Source organism: Taudactylus pleione, unplaced genomic scaffold (assembly GCF_031769625.1).
Source record: "Taudactylus pleione unplaced genomic scaffold, aTauple2 ptg002219l, whole genome shotgun sequence".
Classification (NCBI taxonomy): Eukaryota; Metazoa; Chordata; class Amphibia; order Anura; family Myobatrachidae; genus Taudactylus; species Taudactylus pleione.
The window spans coordinates 88,425-108,938 of NW_028286612.1; the positions used below are offsets into that span (position 1 = coordinate 88,425).

At 44.9% G+C, this 20,514-nt stretch overlaps 1 protein-coding gene across 1 annotated transcript in view; it reads right to left on the minus strand.

Moving 5' to 3' along the window:
- LOC148431496 (uncharacterized) overlaps positions 1-20,514 on the minus strand; it is a 137,475-nt gene that overhangs the window by 56,799 nt on the left and 60,162 nt on the right. Inside the window, exon 8 of the mRNA XM_088465987.1 lies at positions 13,388-14,300. Within this exon, the coding sequence (XP_088322113.1) occupies positions 13,388-14,300 (913 nt within the window). The remainder of the gene's footprint in view (positions 1-13,387; positions 14,301-20,514) is intronic.

A 20,514-nucleotide genomic window follows, 5' to 3' on the forward strand; every position in this document is an offset into this window, starting at 1 on the left:
TCAATGCACAGAGCTGAGTAATATGTTGGTGCATTATAAATAGATAATAGTAAATATAGCATCTTAGAAGATGCTACATCTGGTGGCTGAAAAAACATCCATGAGAATACATCGTATGCAATCACTAGGAACCAGTGACATCACTGAGAATGCAGCCTATTACTAGGAACCAGTGACTTCACTGAGAATGCAGCCCGTCACTAAGAACCAAGTGACATCACTGAGAATGCAGCCCATCACTAAGAACCAAGTGACATCACTGAGAATGCAGCCCGTTACTAAGAACCAAGTGACATCACTGAGAATGCAGCCCGTCACTAGGAACCAGTGACATCACTGAGAATGCAGCCCGTCACTAGGAACAAAGTGACATCACTGAGAATGCAGCCCGTCACTAAGAACCAAGTGACATCACTGAGAATGCAGCCCGTCACTAAGAACCAAGTGACATCACTGAGAATGCAGCCCGTCACTAAGAACCAAGTGACATCACTGAGAATGCAGCCGTCACTAGGGACCAGTGACCACTGAGAATGCAGCCCGTCACTAGGAACCAGTGACATCACTGAGAATGCAGCCTATCACTAGGAACCAGTGACATCACTGAAAATGCAGCCTATCACTAGGAACCAGTGACATCACTGAAAATGCAGCCTATCACTAGGAACCAGTGACATCACTGAGAATGCAGCCTATCACTAGGAACCAGTGACATCACTGAGAATGCAGCCTATCACTAGGAACCAAGTGACATCACTGAGAATGCAGCCTATCACTAGGAACCAGTGACATCACTGAGAATGCAGCCTATCACTAGGAGCCAGTGACATCACTGAGAGTGCAGCCCATCACTAGGAACCAGTGACATCACTGAGAATGCAGCCCATCACTAGGAACCAAGTGACATCACTGAGAATGCAGCCCATCACTAGGAACCAGTGACATCACTGAGAATGCAGCCCGTCACTAGAAACCAGTGACATCACTGAGAGTGCAGCCTGTCACTAGGAACCAGTGACATCACTGAGAGTGCAGCCTATCACTAGGAACCAGTGACATCACTGATAATGCAGCCCATCACTAGGAACCAGTGACATCACTGAGAATGCAGCCCGTCACTAGGAACCTGTGACATCACTGAGAATGCAGCCCGTCACTAGAAACCAGTGACATCACTAAAAATGCAGCCCGTCACTAGGAACCAGTGACATCACTGAGAATGCAGCCTGTCACTAGGAACCAGTGACATCACTGAGAATGCAGCCTATCACTAGGAACCAGTGACATCACTGAGAATGCAGCCTATCACTAGGAGCCAGTGACATCACTGAGAGTGCAGCCTATCACTAGGAACCAGTGACATCACTGAGAGTGCAGCCCATCACTAGGAACCAGTGACATCACTGAGAATGCAGCCCATCACTAGGAACCAAGTGACATCACTGAGAATGCAGCCCATCACTAGGAACCAAGTGACATCACTGAGAATGCAGCCCATCACTAGGAACCAGTGACATCACTGAGAATGCAGCCTATCACTAGGAACCAGTGACATCACTGAGAATGCAGCCTATCACTAGGAGCCAGTGACATCACTGAGAGTGCAGCCCATCACTAGGAACCAGTGACATCACTGAGAGTGCAGCCCATCACTAGGAACCAGTGACATCACTGAGAATGCAGCCCATCACTAGGAACCAAGTGACATCACTGAGAATGCAGCCCATCACTAGGAACCAGTGACATCACTGAGAATGCAGCCCGTCACTAGAAACCAGTGACATCACTGAGAGTGCAGCCTGTCACTAGGAACCAGTGACATCACTGAGAGTGCAGCCTATCACTAGGAACCAGTGACATCACTGAGAGTGCAGCCTATCACTAGGAACCAGTGACATCACTGATAATGCAGCCCATCACTAGGAACCAGTGACATCACTGAGAATGCAGCCCATCACTAGGAACCTGTGACATCACTGAGAATGCAGCCCGTCACTAGAAACCAGTGACATCACTGAGAATGCAGCCCGTCACTAGAAACCAGTGACATCACTAAAAATGCAGCCCGTCACTAGAAACCAGTGACATCACTGAGAATGCAGCCCGTCACTAGGAACCAGTGACATCACTGAGAATGCAGCCCATCACTAGGAACCAATGACATCACTGAGAATGCAGCCTATCACTAGGAACCAGTGACATCACTGAGAATGCAGCCCATCAGTTGGGAATATATAGTCTGTAGAAAGTACGGAGAATGAGTGAGTGTGTGTAGGGGGTTCCCATGACATCTGTGTCAATTGGCATTATATAATCTGTATAAAATAAGGAGGGAGAGTGAGTGTGTGTAGGGGCGTCCCATGACCACTGTGCCAATTGGAAATATATAATCTGTATGAAGTAAGGAGGGGGAGTTAGTGTGTGTAGTGGGGGGTCCTATGACCACTGTGTCAGTAGGATGATCCCTGAGAGAGAATTCCCCAAGGCAAAAGAATAATGCTTTTAGAAGAAAGACATGAGTAAGCAATGATACAAACTTTACAGACTGGAACCGGTACCACCAGCATGGCTGGCACAGCCTTATCAACAACAGACACACCTGTTAGTGAGCTTTCCACAGGAGCAGACACACCTGTTAGTGAGCTTTCCACAGGAGCAGACACAGCTGTTAGTGAGCTTTCCACAGGAACAGACGCACCTGTTAGTGAGCTTTCCGCAGGAACAGACACACCTGTTAGTGAGCTTTCCGCAGGAGCAGACACAGCTGTTAGTGAGCTTTCCGCAGGAGCAGACACAGCTGTTAGTGAGCTTTCCACAGGAACAGACACACCTGTTAGTGAGCTTTCCACAGGAACAGACACAGCTGTTAGTGAGCTTTCCACAGGAACAGACACACCTGTTAGTGAGCTTTCCACAGGAATGCTTGTAGAATGATACAAAACACACACTATGTCAGACAATGTGCATCGCTCCAGGAAGAAGGGATAATTACTGTGGTAGAACGACGGGCACATGTAGCTGCCCAGAGATGAGCTAAGATGAATGGATCAATAGAGTCAATGGCACTATGAAAAAAATAATATTCCACTAGAAAATCACAGCCACCCCAAGGTTGGACAAGGTTTTGCTCTCCCCAGAAGGAGAGAGAGAAACCGCTAAGGGTCTTACCGAAGCCTCCATAGTAGGGGAAGTCACAGATGTAATGGTTTCTCTACACCCAGTAGGGAGAATCAATGTATCAGGAATATTGAAGGCTCTTAAGGTGTAGAGCCAAACTGAGAGGAATTGGGCGAACCCAATAGGGACTGATGTCTACGTATAGCAGTTAGGGTGCTATGTCAGGTGTGCTGTTTCGCTTAGTGAACCTGTTATCCTCCTAAAAGGAACTGTGTCAAGAATGTCAGTGTAAGAATGCGTTCTTACCTGCGAGCGACCAGGAGGCACCTGGTCATTTGTAGAGTGTTACTGACCCATGGTAAACGTTGCAGACACTGGCCCCCTCAAGCTTGTAGAATACCAATATTCTCCATGGGTTTTCTGAGAGCCTATGCTCCACATCTTGGTTCTCAGACTCAGTGGTAGACACTAGCGGAGTTGTTAGTGGAGACATGTATGGTCACCCTATGGGACCGCAATCTATAACTCACAAAACTAGGAATTCTCATATACTCACATGGGCTAACTCTCAGTCCAAAGGAACTGGGTCAGGGGAGAGACTCGACTGTACAACCCAGTGTGTGTATATGTATATATTTTTTTGAGGCAATCAAGTTAGGGGTGCCCTCTCCTGGGATAGATGGGCACTTCCAAACACTCAGAAGCCAGGAAACAATGCACAGTGGAGGGTATCTGTGTACTTAGCCAAAGCTGGTTTATTGCGCAGTAAAAATAAATCATAACCCATCTGGGCACTAACTAAACAGAGATTCTGTGAACACATTCCACTGGTATGAATCCCGCTTTAGGAGAGCAGCCGAGCTCTTTGGGTAGCCAGGGCGAGACCAAGTCTATAAGGGTCACTTGTTTACTTCACTCTGGTAAGCCAATTATCCTGAGATTATTTTGACGGTTACGGTTTTCTAAATCCTCGATTTTCCCCTGTACAGCCGCCAGAGCAGATTCCTGTGCTTTAATGACATTTTGAGCTGCCAGTAAGTCATCTTCCACATTAGAGATACGTTGTTCCGCTCCTTCCATGCCAGCATTGTGTTCTTTTATCTGCATCATGGCCAGGTCAATTGACTCTTTAAGACCAGCCACTTTTTGTCCAGTAAAGGTGACATTAAGTCAGCATCCTCTTGTGCCTTTGCAATGGCAGTAGAACTAAATCTGTTTGGATCATTGACACCCTCTAATTGTCGTCTCTCCCGGGGGATGAAGAGGGGCTGGTATTCATAGAGGGATTAACTCTTGTGTCTCTGGATTTAACTGTCACACCCCTATTGCCTGTTCTCTGCTGTTTAGCCATATATTAATCCATGTGGATTGAGATTAATGGAAAGTGACTTTATTGCTCTAAATCCTGTTAACTGCCAGTAGAGGGAGTTAGAGAGCTGTAGCTTTTCTATACAGTAGGAACACTGAAGTTGTTTTCAGGAAAGCTAAGTAAATTTCATAGCAATAATCACATAGCTGAGGGAGCCCCCTGACAGCAGTGCAATAGTAGAAGAAAAGGTGCTGCATGGGTATATGTATTAATGATATGTGTAATGCTGCTGGCATATAGGGAAACAGGTGGTCCCAGTAGCCTGCGTCCCGGGGATTCCAAAGGTCAGCTTGGGCACAGTAGGTGGGTACAGGGACAGGGGTACCTATAGTGGTGAAGTACCACGCAGTAGGAGACCCGAGGAAGAGGACAGGAGCGGGGAAATTGCTGCAGCCATGATCAAAGATGACCGCCATTATTGTATGCACACAGCGTGTGCTGGCTCTGGGCTTTAACTGTGTGCAGGGGCAAGCCGGGAGTCACTGCTGCGTTGTCCTGCTGCGGCTATGGTCTCCAATGCTGATTGCACGGGGGTACCGGTCCTAGCACTGCTGATGTTGCGGGCAGTGAATACAGCCAGGATGGAAAGCATCTAAATGTGGCTGCTTAGTTGGGTCCGCCCACCGGAAGTCCTAATCTTTCAATAAGTTCATCCACTCGAGGCATTGGATAGGCATCGAACTTAAACACATTATACAACTTACGGAAATCATTGCAAAAGCGCAAACTCCCATCAGGTTTCGGGATGAGCACAATGGGACCACTCACTATGTGACTCCTCAATTACACCTAACTCCAACATTTTTTTCATTTCCTTAGACACTGATTCCCATTGGGATTCTTGTATTATATAAGGCTTTAGGTTAACCTTAACCCCTGGTTCAGTGATTATGTCATGTTTAATGACTGTTTTATCCGGTATGTCAGAATGCAAAACTCTAGTTCTTACAAGAGATTATTTAGCCTACTGCTGTTAAACAGTGGAGAGGGTTATAGCGATTTGTTACTTTGGGAACCAAAGATACTGAGGGTACTGGAGAGACGGGGTGGCTGACAAAGCTACTCTACCCTTCCAAGGTTTTATAAGATTTACATGGTAGATATGTTCTGGCTTTCTCTTACTGGGCTGGTATACTTTATTATTAACCTCCCCTACTTATTGTAGAATTTCAAAGGTTCCTTGCCACTGTTGCATTTGGAAACATGCTCAATAACAGTTCTATAAGGACTAGATGGCCCCTCCCATGTCTCCTTTGCAATGTTTAGCAATTCCCTTGGGTGTCTCCTGTACAACAAAACAAAAGGCAAAAACCCTGTGGAAGATTGGGGAACCTCTCTTATGGCCAGCAATAACTAAGGTAACAAGTAATCCCAATCTCTTCCATCTTTATTCACCATTTTCTTTAACATGTTTTGTTAAATCTCTCCACTAAGCCATCAGTCTGGGGGTGATACACAGAGGTTCTTAGCGGAGTAATTTTAACAGGCGGCATAACTCTTGATTTTGACATATATGGGGTACCCTGATCAGTCAGAATTTGATATCCCCAAACTGCTAAAGACATGTACTAATTCTCTAACAATGGTCTTTATTGACATATTGCGCAATTGTATATGGTAGTGTAATCCATTATCACCAAAATAAATTGATGGCCCTGGGCAGATTTCATTAGAGGTCCAACCAAATCCATTGCTATTCTTTCAAAAGGAACCTCAATAATGGGTAACAGGACATTCAGACTTCTAAAATGTGGCCTTTGAGCATGATACTGACATTCAGGACACGATGAACAATATTCAGATACCTCATTATGGACCCCGGGTCAGAAAAATCTCTGTAAAATTCTCTCAGTGGTTTCATCTACACCTAGGTAGCAGTTATGTGACCATGAGCCAGGTCTAAGGCCAGGTTCTTTTATATGCCTCGGGGACTACCAAATGTTCCTTCTTCCCATTTCTTGGTCAACTGATACAACGAATCCTGATGTCCTGGCATGTGAGGGTATGATAACCTACAATATGGGTCGATGGGATTTCTGTCAATCACTTTTACATTGTCTCTAGCTTTTACCAAAGTAGGGTCATTTAACTGCTCTAAGGCAAAGATCTCTTTCCTGACCTCCAGATCAAGCAGATGATCAACTGGTTCATCAACATTTTCTATTTTAGTATAAAGTACATCATCTGGTTCCCCAGTACTGCTCTCATCATTTTCTGGATCCCCAATCATGCTGGAAAAAGTGAACATTTCTGACTTGGAAGACACACCAGTAACATGCTCAAGTGGATCTGGGTTATATACTTCTGTAACAAACTGGCTCTCCCACAGCTTCCAGAAGTGGGCAAAGTCTCTCCCCAATATCACATCATACATCAAAACATGAACCAAACCCATAGAGACTACAGTAGAACCACACTGTTTCTATGTTCACTTCCGCAGTAACATAATACAGAGTATACTCATGTATGCAAGTCACACCAGTAGTTTTTCCCTTATATTTTAAGGTGTTCGCCAATTTGGATTTGATAAGAGTTACCAGGCTACCAGAATCTAACAGCCTCTACCTGGTTGCCTTCTACGGTGGCTATACATATTTGCTTATCTGACTCGGCCTGTCCGTCCACAGTGCAGGCTAGCTGAACAAAGTAAGACATTCTACGATTAACATAAGCAGCAACTCATTGCATGCATTTAGTGGTAAGCGAACAATTAGCAGCAATATGGCCTAAACCACATTGAAAACATTGAAACATATTATTATCAAGGCTTTTAAGGGGTAGGAACTTTCCTGGCACTGCTGGCCTACCTCCAGGTTCAAACCCACAGTCTTAGGTTCATTCCACTGTGCAGCATCCTTCTCCTCTGGAAGTCTTACAAGTGGTCACTGGAGATCGCTGTTGTGGGACTAGGGCCTTGTGGCCATCACATATCTCTCCACCACTGCTACCAATTGGTCTGCTGTTTTAGGTTCTACATGGCTCAACCACTTGTGCAGAGTTGTAGGTAGAGACTGCAAGTATCTATCCATAATGACCCTTTCTACGATATGGGGTCCTGTTAGATACTCTTGAGAGTGGGGAGGCTTCACTGTTGGTATTCCCAGTGATAAACTCTTTGGGCACGAACAAATACGCTGGCTCCCAACCGAGTTAAAATTTCTTTTTTTAACTTATCACAGTCTTTAGCATTAGTCAGGCACAAGTCAAAATAGGCTTTTTGTGGTTCTCCTGACAGGAAGGGTGCCACAAGGCTTGTCCACTGATCTGTAGGCCAACTCTCTCAGCTATTCCTTTAAAAAGTGGTTAGACAAGCTTCAAAATCATCATTCAGGGTCATCTTTTGAAGAAAGCAACTGGCCCGTATGGATCGAGAGCTAGTAGGAACATTGGTGGAAGCATTTCTGGACAGGGCTGCTTAATGCTGCACCACCTCTTTTAAGGCCTTGCGGTCTTGGTGCTGTTGCTTACAGAGTTCAACAGCCAATTGCTGTTGTTTGTGGTTTTCCTCAGTATCCAATTGCTGTTGTCTACGGTTTTCCTTGATAGTCACTGGCTGCACCCTGGTGGCTTCCTGCTGAGCCGCTGTAGCAAGGCTTTAGCAATGTCTTCCATGTTATCTTTGGGTGTAGGATTGAAGCAGAATCTGGCATCCCTAATCATCTGCTGACGCTACCATGGATTTCACTGTATGTAAGTTGATGTCCAAAAAATTGGTGTTTGTAATGTTTAAACCACCTTTTTTCCTATGGCTGAAATTTCATTGTGAGCTTAGCATTCTCCAACAATTGAGAGGGGATTAAGGTAGGGGTACCCTTTCCTGGGGTAGATGGGCCCTTCCAAACACACGGCAGCCAGAAAACAACACACCAGTATAGGGTTTAATTAGCCAAAGCTAGTTTATTGTGCAGTAAAATTAAATCATAAAATAAAATCCTAACCCATCTGGGTTCTAACTAAACACAGATTCACTCTCTCATCACTTGTAGGACCTAATGCCCCTACCACACACATAGGTATATGCACAGTACTCATGGTCAGAACATCAGTGTCTCTTAGCTAGCCTGCTGCCTGTTACCTCGGGTAGTGAGACAGTAAAACCCCTGACACACCTTTTTCAGCCTCTCACAGATGCAAGTACTAATTATCCTGTTCTCAGGCTTAAGAGCTGTAAAGGGCCTAATGGATGGAGCCCATCCTCACTCTCCATCCATAACCCTAGGAACCAGTATCAGCTATTACTAAAGCCCAAAGGTCTATCAAGTCTGTTTTGTAATCACAGACATTTTCCAATTTCACTGGGGTACCATAAGTGATGCATCCTCAGGATTTTATATGCTTACTACTGGCTTATTCCCGCTTGTATGTGTATGGTTCAATGTTTTGGGTGGTGTATGCAATGCCACAACATATATTTAGGAGACCAGTAGTGGCTGTGCGCTTGGTACATCAGCGCATAAGCCAAACCCATAAGTGACATCATAAGTGTTCCAGGTGGAACGTGGAAGTAATTTTTTTAGTGCAATTAGTCGCTGTCCCAGCTAGGAGCCAGAGGAGCAGGGTAAGTTTATCCTTATTTTTCGGAGGTGGTTGTCCTCATGTATTTATTTTTGTGCTGCTAGTGCCTCTTGAAAAAGGTCAGTTCATGAACGAAATGTTGAGACATCTATAACATGTAAGACATAAACAGGACATTTCTACTCTTGAAGAACCCTGGTGAGTGCCCTTCTTTTTGTTTGTCCAGTGCTGGACTTTGTGGAGATCCTTTTGGGAAGACTCCCCAGTTCTACTATGAATTTTGGTTGATGAGAGTGCGGCCTTTTTAATCTATATCTATTTAGTCCTGTATCCTTGTTTCTAAGGGTCTCAACACATTCAACCATTACCCATTGGAATAATCTTACTTCTTATGGAATTTTTTTTGTATTTCTTGTATTGCCTGTAATTTATCTTTATTTTATCTTCAGTGTATTGCCACTAAGCCCCGCCCCCAGCCCTGGTACTCACGGCAACCATATTAGTACCCAGCGCTAATTTCATGGTGGCTTATGGCTAGAGTACCCTCTGAATGCTTCAAGGGTTGCAAGTTGGGGCCACGAGCCCAGCAGTAAGTGCTTGGTTAAAGCTGGTGCAGTGCTGTATCTATGAGCTGGGGGGACCTACGATTTATGAAATGTCAACCCGCACCTGCTAATCAAGGTGGGAGGTAATACTTAATGCCGCTAGCTGCCGATGCACGGTGGGCACACAGTGGTCCAATGACACCATGGCCAGAGATCCGGGCACTGGCCACAATGAGATGTGGCAGGTTTCTCTGGCAGCTCCCATGGTGCATGTGAATGGGATTGAAATGACGGCGGCTGTGTAGCCACTTGTTCAAATCCTGACAGCACTAGTCTGATGCAGAGAAAATCTCATCAGCGGAGGTAAGTAGTCAAACCCTCCCTCTCCCCCCATAATCCTTCTTTAGGGGTGCCTAACCTCCCCTCCCAGTGCCTAACCCTATCCTCCCCCATTAGTGCCTAAGTCTAACCCCCACTCCCCGCACCCTAAACCTCCCAAGGGGGGTGCCTAACCGTAACCTCCCCCCCTAGTGCCTAAACCTAACCCCCCTTCCCCTAGCCTAACCCTCCCTGGGGGGTGCTTAACCCTAAGTCCCCCTGGAAGCTCCCTAGACTTAACCTCCCCATCCCCGGCTACATCGCTACTTACCTCCAGCGCTGGATGATCGGTCCGGCATCCTGTCACGGTTCCGGCATCGGGATTAACATAGGCATCAGTATTTTGACGCCTATGTTAAATCCCCTGCTGGGATTGTCGTGTCGAAATTCAGACCGGCGGCCATTTGGCCGTTGGTCTCATAACTACATCCCATGCATGCAGACTGCAGCAGCCTTGCAGTCTGCCTGTGAAGTCTTCAGTTGAAGTCAAAGAAAGAAAAAATTAAAAAATACTGGTGACATCCTAAGAAGCACCCGGCTCCCTCGCACACTAATCTAAAACTGAGCTTGGTTCAGTATAGAGGGGGAGGAGTAAACTTCGATTCTAAAGAATTCAGAAAGTGCCAGGCTTCAGTCTCCACCAGTCTATACCACTTCCTGTTATAAAACAGCTGCCTATTTTACATACAGCCTCTAGAATAGCTGAGGTCTTCCGCCTATAGCCGCCCTTGTTACATTAGACTAAGAGAATTATACTCTCACCGGTACTGAGATGCCATTAGGTCTTAAACTCAGAGTATTAGAGGTTTATACAAAAAGACATGATCACATGATATGACCTGAGCAGGAAATACATTTGTAATGCAATGATACTGAATGGTTCAATAAGTGCGAAAACAATCACAGCAGGTGGACTAATAAATGACAGTAACAACCACAAGGTCACTGTTCCAAAAATAAGGGGATACTTAGCATGAGATTAATATGAAGGACACAAGAGACCAGAGACAGACCGGATAGGCACGCAATGATCAGGAATTCAGTAGCACAATGGAGATACCAGGATCAGCAAAGTAACTTCCATACAAAAAGCTATGTCACAAATCGTGGTCTTAGTTATCCATACAGGGTTTAACATTCATTCATTGCTGTGTCTAATACCATCCACAGACTATCCCAGTGATTAACGCTCACCTGGTCAGCCTGACCAATTCCGTTACCACTCCCTATATATTTCCAGGCCTAGGAAAGACTCATGGCCTGTACAACTGTGTTCCTTCCTGAAGATCGTTCCAGGCTCAGGGCCTCCTGTGGATATTGTCCTTGCTGAAACTCAACCAACACCCACTTGTATTCTACGTTTTACAAAACTATGGATTTTATTAGTGTCTTAATAAATTGCTTCCTGTTTCTTCTAGGTATCTGCGTGTCATACATGAGACAGACGCATCCCCAGGAGCTGAAGATTAAAGAAACTGTTACAGGCACTCGAGACAGAATTCTAATGTGTCTCCTTTTTAAGATTTCTATCTGTTGTATCATCTAACCTGTGAGTGTGAAAAGAAAGAGGAAAGATACCATTATGGACATTCGGGTGAGAATTTTACTGCAAGTCTCAGTCTTTCATCCCTCAGAACTAAGAGATACAAGCAGGATTAAATTCAACACATTGTGTAGCATACTTATATTTCCATGATCCTAGTCTGTCAGTACCTGTATTACCTATGAGTTGTGGTATCTTGAAGCCTCCCCGTTTCTTGCACTCATCAGTTAATACCCTGGGCCCCATTCAGCTGAGTGCAGCACTTATACACTCGCATCCTTGCTACTGGCAACAGCTGGGACCAAAACCCATTGTGTAGTCCCGGTGCCATTGGGCTCCCAGTCGCCTAGTAACCTGCCGTAAGTATGAGCCACAGTGGTGGCTCATAACACTTCCATTCTCAGTACACATCACCACACCCCAGCATTAAATGGTATCTTCTGCAATTCAAGTACTTATATCTATGGAGATGTCTCTGCAACACATTGTCATGTAATTTGCAGTGAGGGTAGCAGCACATCAGCTTGAAGTGACTTTGATTTATCTGGCAACTACTATCGAGCTTTGTTCAGTCACTTCATCTCTAAAATCAACATAAAATTTGTGTTCCTGGAGACCCACAGTCTGATTGGACCCTAGATCCTGTCTCTACACCCGTGAGCCATTGTATATTTTAGCCTCTGCTTTTCTTTATTGAATAATCATCTGCAAGCTTTTATATCCTGCTCCTAAGGGCTGTTGTATATTATTGCAAGTTACCTCTGCTATTCAGTGATTATTCACCTTTGCTGTTTTATCATCTGTTTGCAATATATTACCAGCAATGCTCTGTAGTTATTCTGTTGGTGCTTTCAGTATCTATTACCTATTTTGTCTGTATATTAACCTGTTTATACCACTCCAGTCAATTATCCTGCGATCACCAGCTTAATGTATAAGCTCCTACTGTCCTGAGTTTTAAGACCTGGCGGCATCATAAGTACCAGTGAGTGTACTCCACTCTAAGGGAACATCGGGCAACTATTATAGGCAAAAGACCTCTGTAGTGTGGCTCTAGAGGTCTTATACAAATACCCTGGTATTCATAACAGTTACACAACATCAAGATATGTTCTCTCCATTCTTATGTAGGTTTCTACCTATTACTTAGTTTTCCACCCACGAAGCTCAAAAACAGATTGTTAGATTAAGTGGTTTCTGACAAAAATATACCCTGGTGTACGATATGGAATTAGATTGTAAGCTCCAATGGGGCATGGACTGATGTGAGTGATTACCAATAGCAAATGCGCACACCCAAGATGGCTGCCTCACCTTATACAAATATGTAAAGTGCTTTCAATCCTATTGGGAAAAAGGAGCTATAGACACAAATAATGTTATTACAGATTTATTTTATGTACAATATTAATGCAACCCTGTTTCATGTATACCAACTGAGGAAATTCAACTGTCAGTTTTCTGAGGTCTTACAACAGCTGTTTCTTATCTTGTGACTTCTCTGATGTCTAATAAGACCAGATGTTTGTGCAAAACATCTCCCACACTCAGAACATGGAATTGGTTTCTTGCCTGTGTGACTTCTCTTATGTTTAGGAAGAACTGATTTCTGTGTAAAACTTTTAACATACTCAGAACATAAAAAAAGTTTTAACACCAGTGTGATGTCTCTTATGTTTAACAAGAAGTGAATTCTGTGTAAAACATTTTCCACACTCAGAACATGGAAAATGCTTCTCACCTGTGTGACTTCTCTCATGTGCAACAAGATCGGATTTTTGTGCATAACATTTCCCACACTCAGAACATGGAAATGGTTTCTCACCTGTATGACTTCTCTGATGTCTAATAAGACCAGATGTTTGTGCAAAACATTTCCCACACTGAGAACATGGAAATGGTTTCTCACCTGTGTGACACCTCTTATGTTTAGCAAGATCTGATTTTTGTGTAAAACATTTACCACACTCAGAGCATATAAATGGTTTCTCACCTGTGTGAGTTCTTTGATGTCTGACACAATCTGATTTCTGTGTAAAACTTTTCCCACACTCAGAACATAAAAAAGGTTTATCACCTAGGTGACGTCTCTTGTGTTTAACAAGAAGTGATTTTTTTGTAAAACATTTTCCACACTCAGAACATGGAAATGGTTTCTCACCTGTGTGACTTCTTTGATGGTCAGCAAGATGCGATATAAGATTAAAACATTTTCCACAATCGGAACATGAAAATGGCTTCTCACCTCTGTGACTTATCTCATGTGCAACAAGATGTGATTTTTGTGTATAACATTTCCCACACTCAGAACATGCAAATGGTTTCTCACCTGTGTGAGTTCTTTGATGGTCAGCAAGATGAGATATAAGATTAAAAATTTTTCCACAATCGGAACATGAAAATGGCTTCTCACCTGTGTGACTTCTTTCATGTCTAGCATGAGATGATTGGTTTGTAAAGCATTTTCCACACTCAGAACATGTAAATGGTTTCTCACCAGTGTGACGTCTCTGATGTATAAGAAGATGTGATCTCTCATTAAAACATTTCCCACACTCAGTGCATGGAAATGGCCTCTCACCTGTGTGGACTCTCTCATGTATAGCAAGAGCGGATTTGTGGATAAAACATTTACCACACTCAGAACACGGAAATGGTTTCTCACCTGTGTGACTTTTCTTATGTCTGACAAGTTGAGATTTCTGTGTAAAACATTTTCCACACTCAGAGCATAGAAATGGTTTCTCGCCTGTGTGTGTTCTCTGATGTTCAACAAGATGTGATTTGCTTTTAAAACATTTCCCACACTCAGAACATGGAAATGGCCTCTCACCTGTGTGACTTCTCTCATGTGTAACAAGAGCTAGTTTATCTGGAGAACATTTCCTAAATTCAGAAGGCATGATTGTATCACCCCTATGATCTGTACTATGTGCAGCATCATGTGAGTTACCAGGAGAACATTCCTCAAGAATAGAGGGATCAGATGACAGATCAGCACTAAGAAGAGTTGGATGTATATTTATGGTAATGGGGCTTTCTTCTGAAGACTCTTGTGCGATGTTCTCATCTTCTAATTTAAAATCTGGTGACCAAATGAGATGTCCATCCGAGATCTTCCTTGTATTGCGTCCATCTGGTAGAAATAAAATAGTTATCCAAGAATCCCAGAGCAAAGGCGTCATTGATCATTATTTATCTCACCCCTATTCCCATAGGTATGTGCTTAGTACATCATGTGGAACACTTTGACCTGGTACCGGTCACACTCATACACATAATGTAGGAGAAGAAAGGAAAAAAGGGGGATCTTTTTTTTTTTTTTTAGAGTGTTGCACAATAAAATTGTATATTTATATTAAAATTCACAAAATGTTATTGGTACTTGCATTAAAATTATTTCAGAGCATGTTCCTTTATAACATAATATATACATTTTGTACATAATTTATTCAATACATTGGTCCTACTATTCCGGATCACATTATAATGTTGCTGTGACATAAAAACAGAAGATAGTGAAATAAGTTGTCGTTATGTTTCAGCTCCCAAACTCGTTTGCCGCTTGCGATAATTAATATGAACGTGCACATTTCTCAATAAATTACTTACTTTGTATGATCTATTCACACTAGGTAATACAAGTTATGTTTAGTACACATATATGTAATAAGCCCATCACTGTGACTGATTAGGGTGATAAACCAAACCAGATTTATGACTATGCACCTTACACACCCTTATTATTCTGTCGTTATTGCTCTACACATCACCATCCACAGTGCAATTCCGTTATGGGCAGGAGCCCAGGAATCCTTTTTTGGGAATGGTTGGAAACTTCAATGAGCTTGATTCACCGATTAGGCTCATGAGGGAATTTGGTAGTAATGTTACTAAGGTAGGTCACCGGCCAGTGAGAAAAAGTGCTGGTCTGGTCTATTACTCTACGCGTTTCTCCGCCTTAAGTCATGTCAGCGGCTTTGTAAGACCTTCTAGACGATTACCTACCTTGGAGATGATGTGATCGTTATCCTCTGGAGATAGCTGCATTATAGGAGAGATACAGCTGGAGGACCACCGTACCACCGGTAATCAACAGCTGGGAGCAACATTTTAACCTGGCCAGGACATCGACAGTGTATCAATTGTAGTAGCACTTGAAAAATGAATGCAAGATTGCAGTAATTGGCTATAAATTACTTTAATCACCTACAGCTACACAACTACTCCTGTTATACTAATCTACAGTTATTTATAAGTGCTGTTACACCAATATATAATTAATAACAATCATTGGTGGCATTTTCTATCACCAATCTACAGCCATTAATAATTACTAACGTACAGCCTGCACATTGCTATAATAACAGCTGCTATAGGTATCAAATGACTGCTGAAAAACGTTGATAGATTTTCCTGATACACGATGGCGGTATTTTCACCTTCTGTTATATTTGCCGGCCGGTGAATTGATTTGACCTGTTTGTAATATCAGAGTTTCTCATTTTTCCTGGTTGTACTTTTCATGCAGAGGGTTAGTAATTCCCTTAGAAGCTGCAGATTGTCAGATTACCATACTATATTAGTTCAGCGCCAGCATTGCTACGCTTCTTTTGGATTTAAGCCTTGGGCACGCAGCGCTGCGTTTCCGCTGGCTCATATCAATTGCTGGGTTTTAATCCTCTGTTACAATATTAAAAGAACTTTTACCATTTGACTTGGTTTGGACAACACACGTTATTGAAATACTATGAAATGTTGGTCCACTTGACCTGGACTGACCCAGACCAATGCTGGATGTCACCATTACCTGGGGTTCACTCTGTGCAGGAGTAGGTCACACACCACAGGCCTTACAGTTGGGTCTAGGTGTCGTCTGACATTCCAGGCCAAGACAAGCACAGAGTCAGGCACTTCAGTGTATGGCCCAAGTCCAGGTGACTGTCCAAGAGGTTTAGTGGGCAACCAACAGCAGTTGTGCATGAAAGCTACCAGGAGATGCCAGTTGGGCATGTTCCCTGTTTGGTCTATCCCCTTTTACCTTCCTGGCTAACCTGTATATTAACCCTTCCGACAGGTCATGCTCGCCACCTCCATCCCTGAAAGGCCACTGCCAGCTTGGTGCCTCATGCCATCCTGAGATGGGTCAGAGAGTTGATCTTCTTTGAACTCCTTCCTGTGACTCTCAGTTCTTTCTAAGTTGGGACACTCTACAGGGGGATCTATGTTAGATTACTAGGGTCAGTCTGGTTGGGGTCAGTCAAATGGAAGTCAGTCACTCATACCACCGGAGTTGGCAAACCACTAGGGACAGGAGCATTACCTGGTATCCCCACAGAATCCTACAAGCTGGAACCAACATTTTATGCATTGCTCAGGAACGTGGGCATACCAGAGGTAAAAGGCATGCTGGGTAGAAGATCTCATCCAGCCACTGGACTTCAGTTCAGCCATTTTCCTCTAGACAGGTTGATGCTGTGGCTGGCTGCACTGGCAGTTGTCTAGCTGCTGTGGACTTTTCCTCTGAGCTGTGTCGGTGCAGATGATGTAGACTGCAGTCTGGAAACTTGATTCCAGGTGATGGCATCAGCAAATGTGGTAACGACTCCACCAAAATTATTTCCAAGGAAATCGGTTAGGAGGCTATCCATGATGGGAACATCTCACAACTCTTGGACAGCTTCCCAGTCCAGATGATCTTTGCCATGGGTACCTCTTGCTCCAGTCCATCTGCCACGGTCACTTTAGCAGTGCGACCTGGTAATGCTGCAAGAGGATCACAGAGGTGGGGGCATGCTATAGTAATGGAGGCCCCAGAATCACTTAATTCTTTTTCCTACAGAGACCCTATTTGGACCGGCTGCAGATGCCACTATATACTTTTCGGTGGTCTTTTGGCAAAGCAGGAGTCTCTCTCCGCAGTGTCCGCCACACTCCACTGTACTGACTGAAGAGTAATCACCTCCACAGGTTAAACGAGCAAGGCCAGCTCCAGCACTAGAATTTGGGGCACAAGTCTGGGGCACTTGGGGTGTGGGACAGTTCATCTTCATATATTTGATTTCTCCATAACTTTAGCATTTCTTGACCAGTCCTGTGATCTCTGATTACTTGCAGGGATAGGATGAAGCAATTGTTGGGCAAAAGCACCTAGGTTGAAAGATGGGGTTGGACTGCTGGTTGTTGCTGAATTGCCACATATTTGTTGGCTAGCTGGGTTTCCATCTTCAACTTGGGTGGCTCCCAGTCTAGCACCCACTAATCAGTGCTTCCCATATTTTAGCACCAAGTTCCTTCACCCACTTCATCTAGTACTATGTTGGCTGGGTGGCGAACTGCTCATGGGTGCTGTTAGGGCTCTTGGGCAAGTCCCTGAACATTTTCCTGTAGGACTCAGGAGTAATACAATGTTGCTGTAATAGCACTCTTACGACTTGGTCATAATCTCCACAGTCCTCAGTGGCCACTCCTTGATAGGCCTCCAGTACCTCTCTATTAAGAGCGGGCACTAGGTGTCTGACCCACTGCTGCTTAGGAAAATCATAGTTTTCAAGTCAATTCAAAAACTTGTAAATGACCAGCAATGTCCTGATCACTGTCCACAAATTTGGCAAACTGTATGGCTCCTGATCTGGGTACAGCAGCTGGCAATGGTCCACAGGGTATCACGGCCACTGGTGCCCATTTGTCACGCCACATCCAGATGATGAGCATGCATTCTTGCTCTATTGCCCTGGCCCAATGCCACCAGCCAATCCGCTAGGGTATCTGTCCCGCCAACCCCTGGGACGTTTTGATGCCCGACATGCTGGGGGATGCTGGGAAATATGGCTGCTGTGACAAGGGGTGGACTTAAGAGTCTTCACCAGGTTCTTAGGAGTGTCTGCTGTTAGGATGTCCATTTGGATGCTGTCACTCTTAGCATTTCCCACCTAAAACTGGGGCAAGTCCTCCAAGCTCATGAGTGTCTCCCTTTTTGAGCTGCAAGATATTTCAATGCCTTTTTCTTTGCGCACCATTTCAAGATCTCCATTGCACATCCAACTGTAGCCAGCCATGCTGTGCTTTCTACTGCGCTGCATTTACTCCTCTCCTGAGTAATGGTGCATACACACGGTCAGATTTTTCTACAGATCTAAAAAATTGTTCAATCGTTCATATCTGAAGGAGAATCTGACATATCTGTCAGATCTGTCAGATGAACGATTTGAACGATGCGCGTTCCCAATGGTCAGATAACGATATCTGACATCTGATGTGTTTGCAGTCAGACTTGGACGATTCCATTCATTTTAATGCTGTCAAAAATCGTTCAAATCGTTCATCTGACAGATCTGACCGTGTGTGTGCTCAATAACTCTGCTCCCCCGATCTGGTGGCAGAAAGTTCCTCTGGGATTAACCCACCTCTGACCAGACACCTTTCGCCCAGGCCGGCCCTGGTCATGGGTTAGCGCTTTTGGACTCCCACTCACCGTCAGTAACCGCCTGCCACTGACTCCTCCCACTGTGCCGTGGGCGTTTACTGAAGCTGCCACCACCAAACTCTACCATCGGCGTTTGGAACCGCATATTAGGTACACTCAGGCTCCTCCCTCGGCACCTGGAACCGCTTCTGCTGCGTATTCGTTTGACTAACTGCGGACGAACCTCCTGTTTGGTGTCGGCTGTTCCCACCTGATCCCTCGCAATGGACCAGGTCTGCATGGTAGCTTGGCAGAGGGCTTGAACTTGGAGACACGGAGCTCTTACCTAGAACAGCCGGAGAACGGAATAGCGTTTTGGCGCAATTCTGTTGGTCGCAGGATTGAGGCAATTGAAGTAAAGGCAAACGGTGTTTATTGCTCAAAGACTTAAAGAAGACCCTCCCTTCCGTCTGAAGGGGAATATCACACAGAAATCAACAGCAATTCTCCACACAGGATTTCCAAAGATGTACAAAATACAGGGCTCACAGGCCCCCTTTTTATATCATTATTACACACAATATCAAAGGGGGGTAAATCCGCCCTGTGTTCCTCTAAACCCACCATGCTTCCTGCAATAATCATGAAAAACAAACACTTTTTCCCCTGAAGTGCGCGCACACACACACACACACACACACACACACACGCACGCATGAGACAGTCTCGGGCCATTTCAAAGGAAGATTTGGCCATTTGACTCTCTTCAAAGAAAGCTTTGTTACACAATGGGTCTGACCACTAGCATAGGTCAGGATGGTTAACATATCACTTCCTATGTCAGGAGGTGAGAAGGTCTCATAACCATTCGACTTAAATGTTACAGCCTTCTAAACCAAAACAACTTATACATTCCTTATAAGTGCTTAGGCTATTACATATACTCTGCATCATGCACGAATACATTGCAGAGCAGCTGCAGTGCATTACAGCAATATAAATATATAGACTTTAATACAGTTTATTATAAACCATGTGCAGTGTGCTTTTACACTGTGTCCTCACTGGGACCGCAACTGTTTCAGCGCTGGTCGCAGTGGCACCCACTCTACTCCCCCAGTGCGGCCACACTCTACCTACACTCCCCCAGTGCGGCCACGCTCTACCCACACTCCCCCAGAGCAGTCACACTCTACCCACACTCCCCCAGTGCGGCCACGCTCTGCCTACACACCCCCAGTGCGGCCACGCTCTGCCTACACACCCCCAGTGCGGCCACGCTCTGCCTACACACCCCCAGTGCGGCCACGCTCTGCCTACACACCCCCAGTGCGGCCACGCTCTGCCTACACTCTCCCAGTGCGGCCACGCTCTACCCACACTCCCCCAGTGCGGCCACGTACCTACACTCCCCCAGTGCGGCCACGCTCTACCCACACTCCCCCAGTGCGGCCACGCTCTACCCACACTCCCCCAGTGCGGCCACGCTCTACCCACACTCCCCCAGTGCGGCCACGCTCTACCCACACTCCCCCAGTGCGGCCACGCTCTACCCACACTCCCCCAGTGCGGCCACGCTCTACCCACACTCCCCCAGTGCGGCCACGCTCTACCCACACTCCCCCAGTGCGGCCACGCTCTA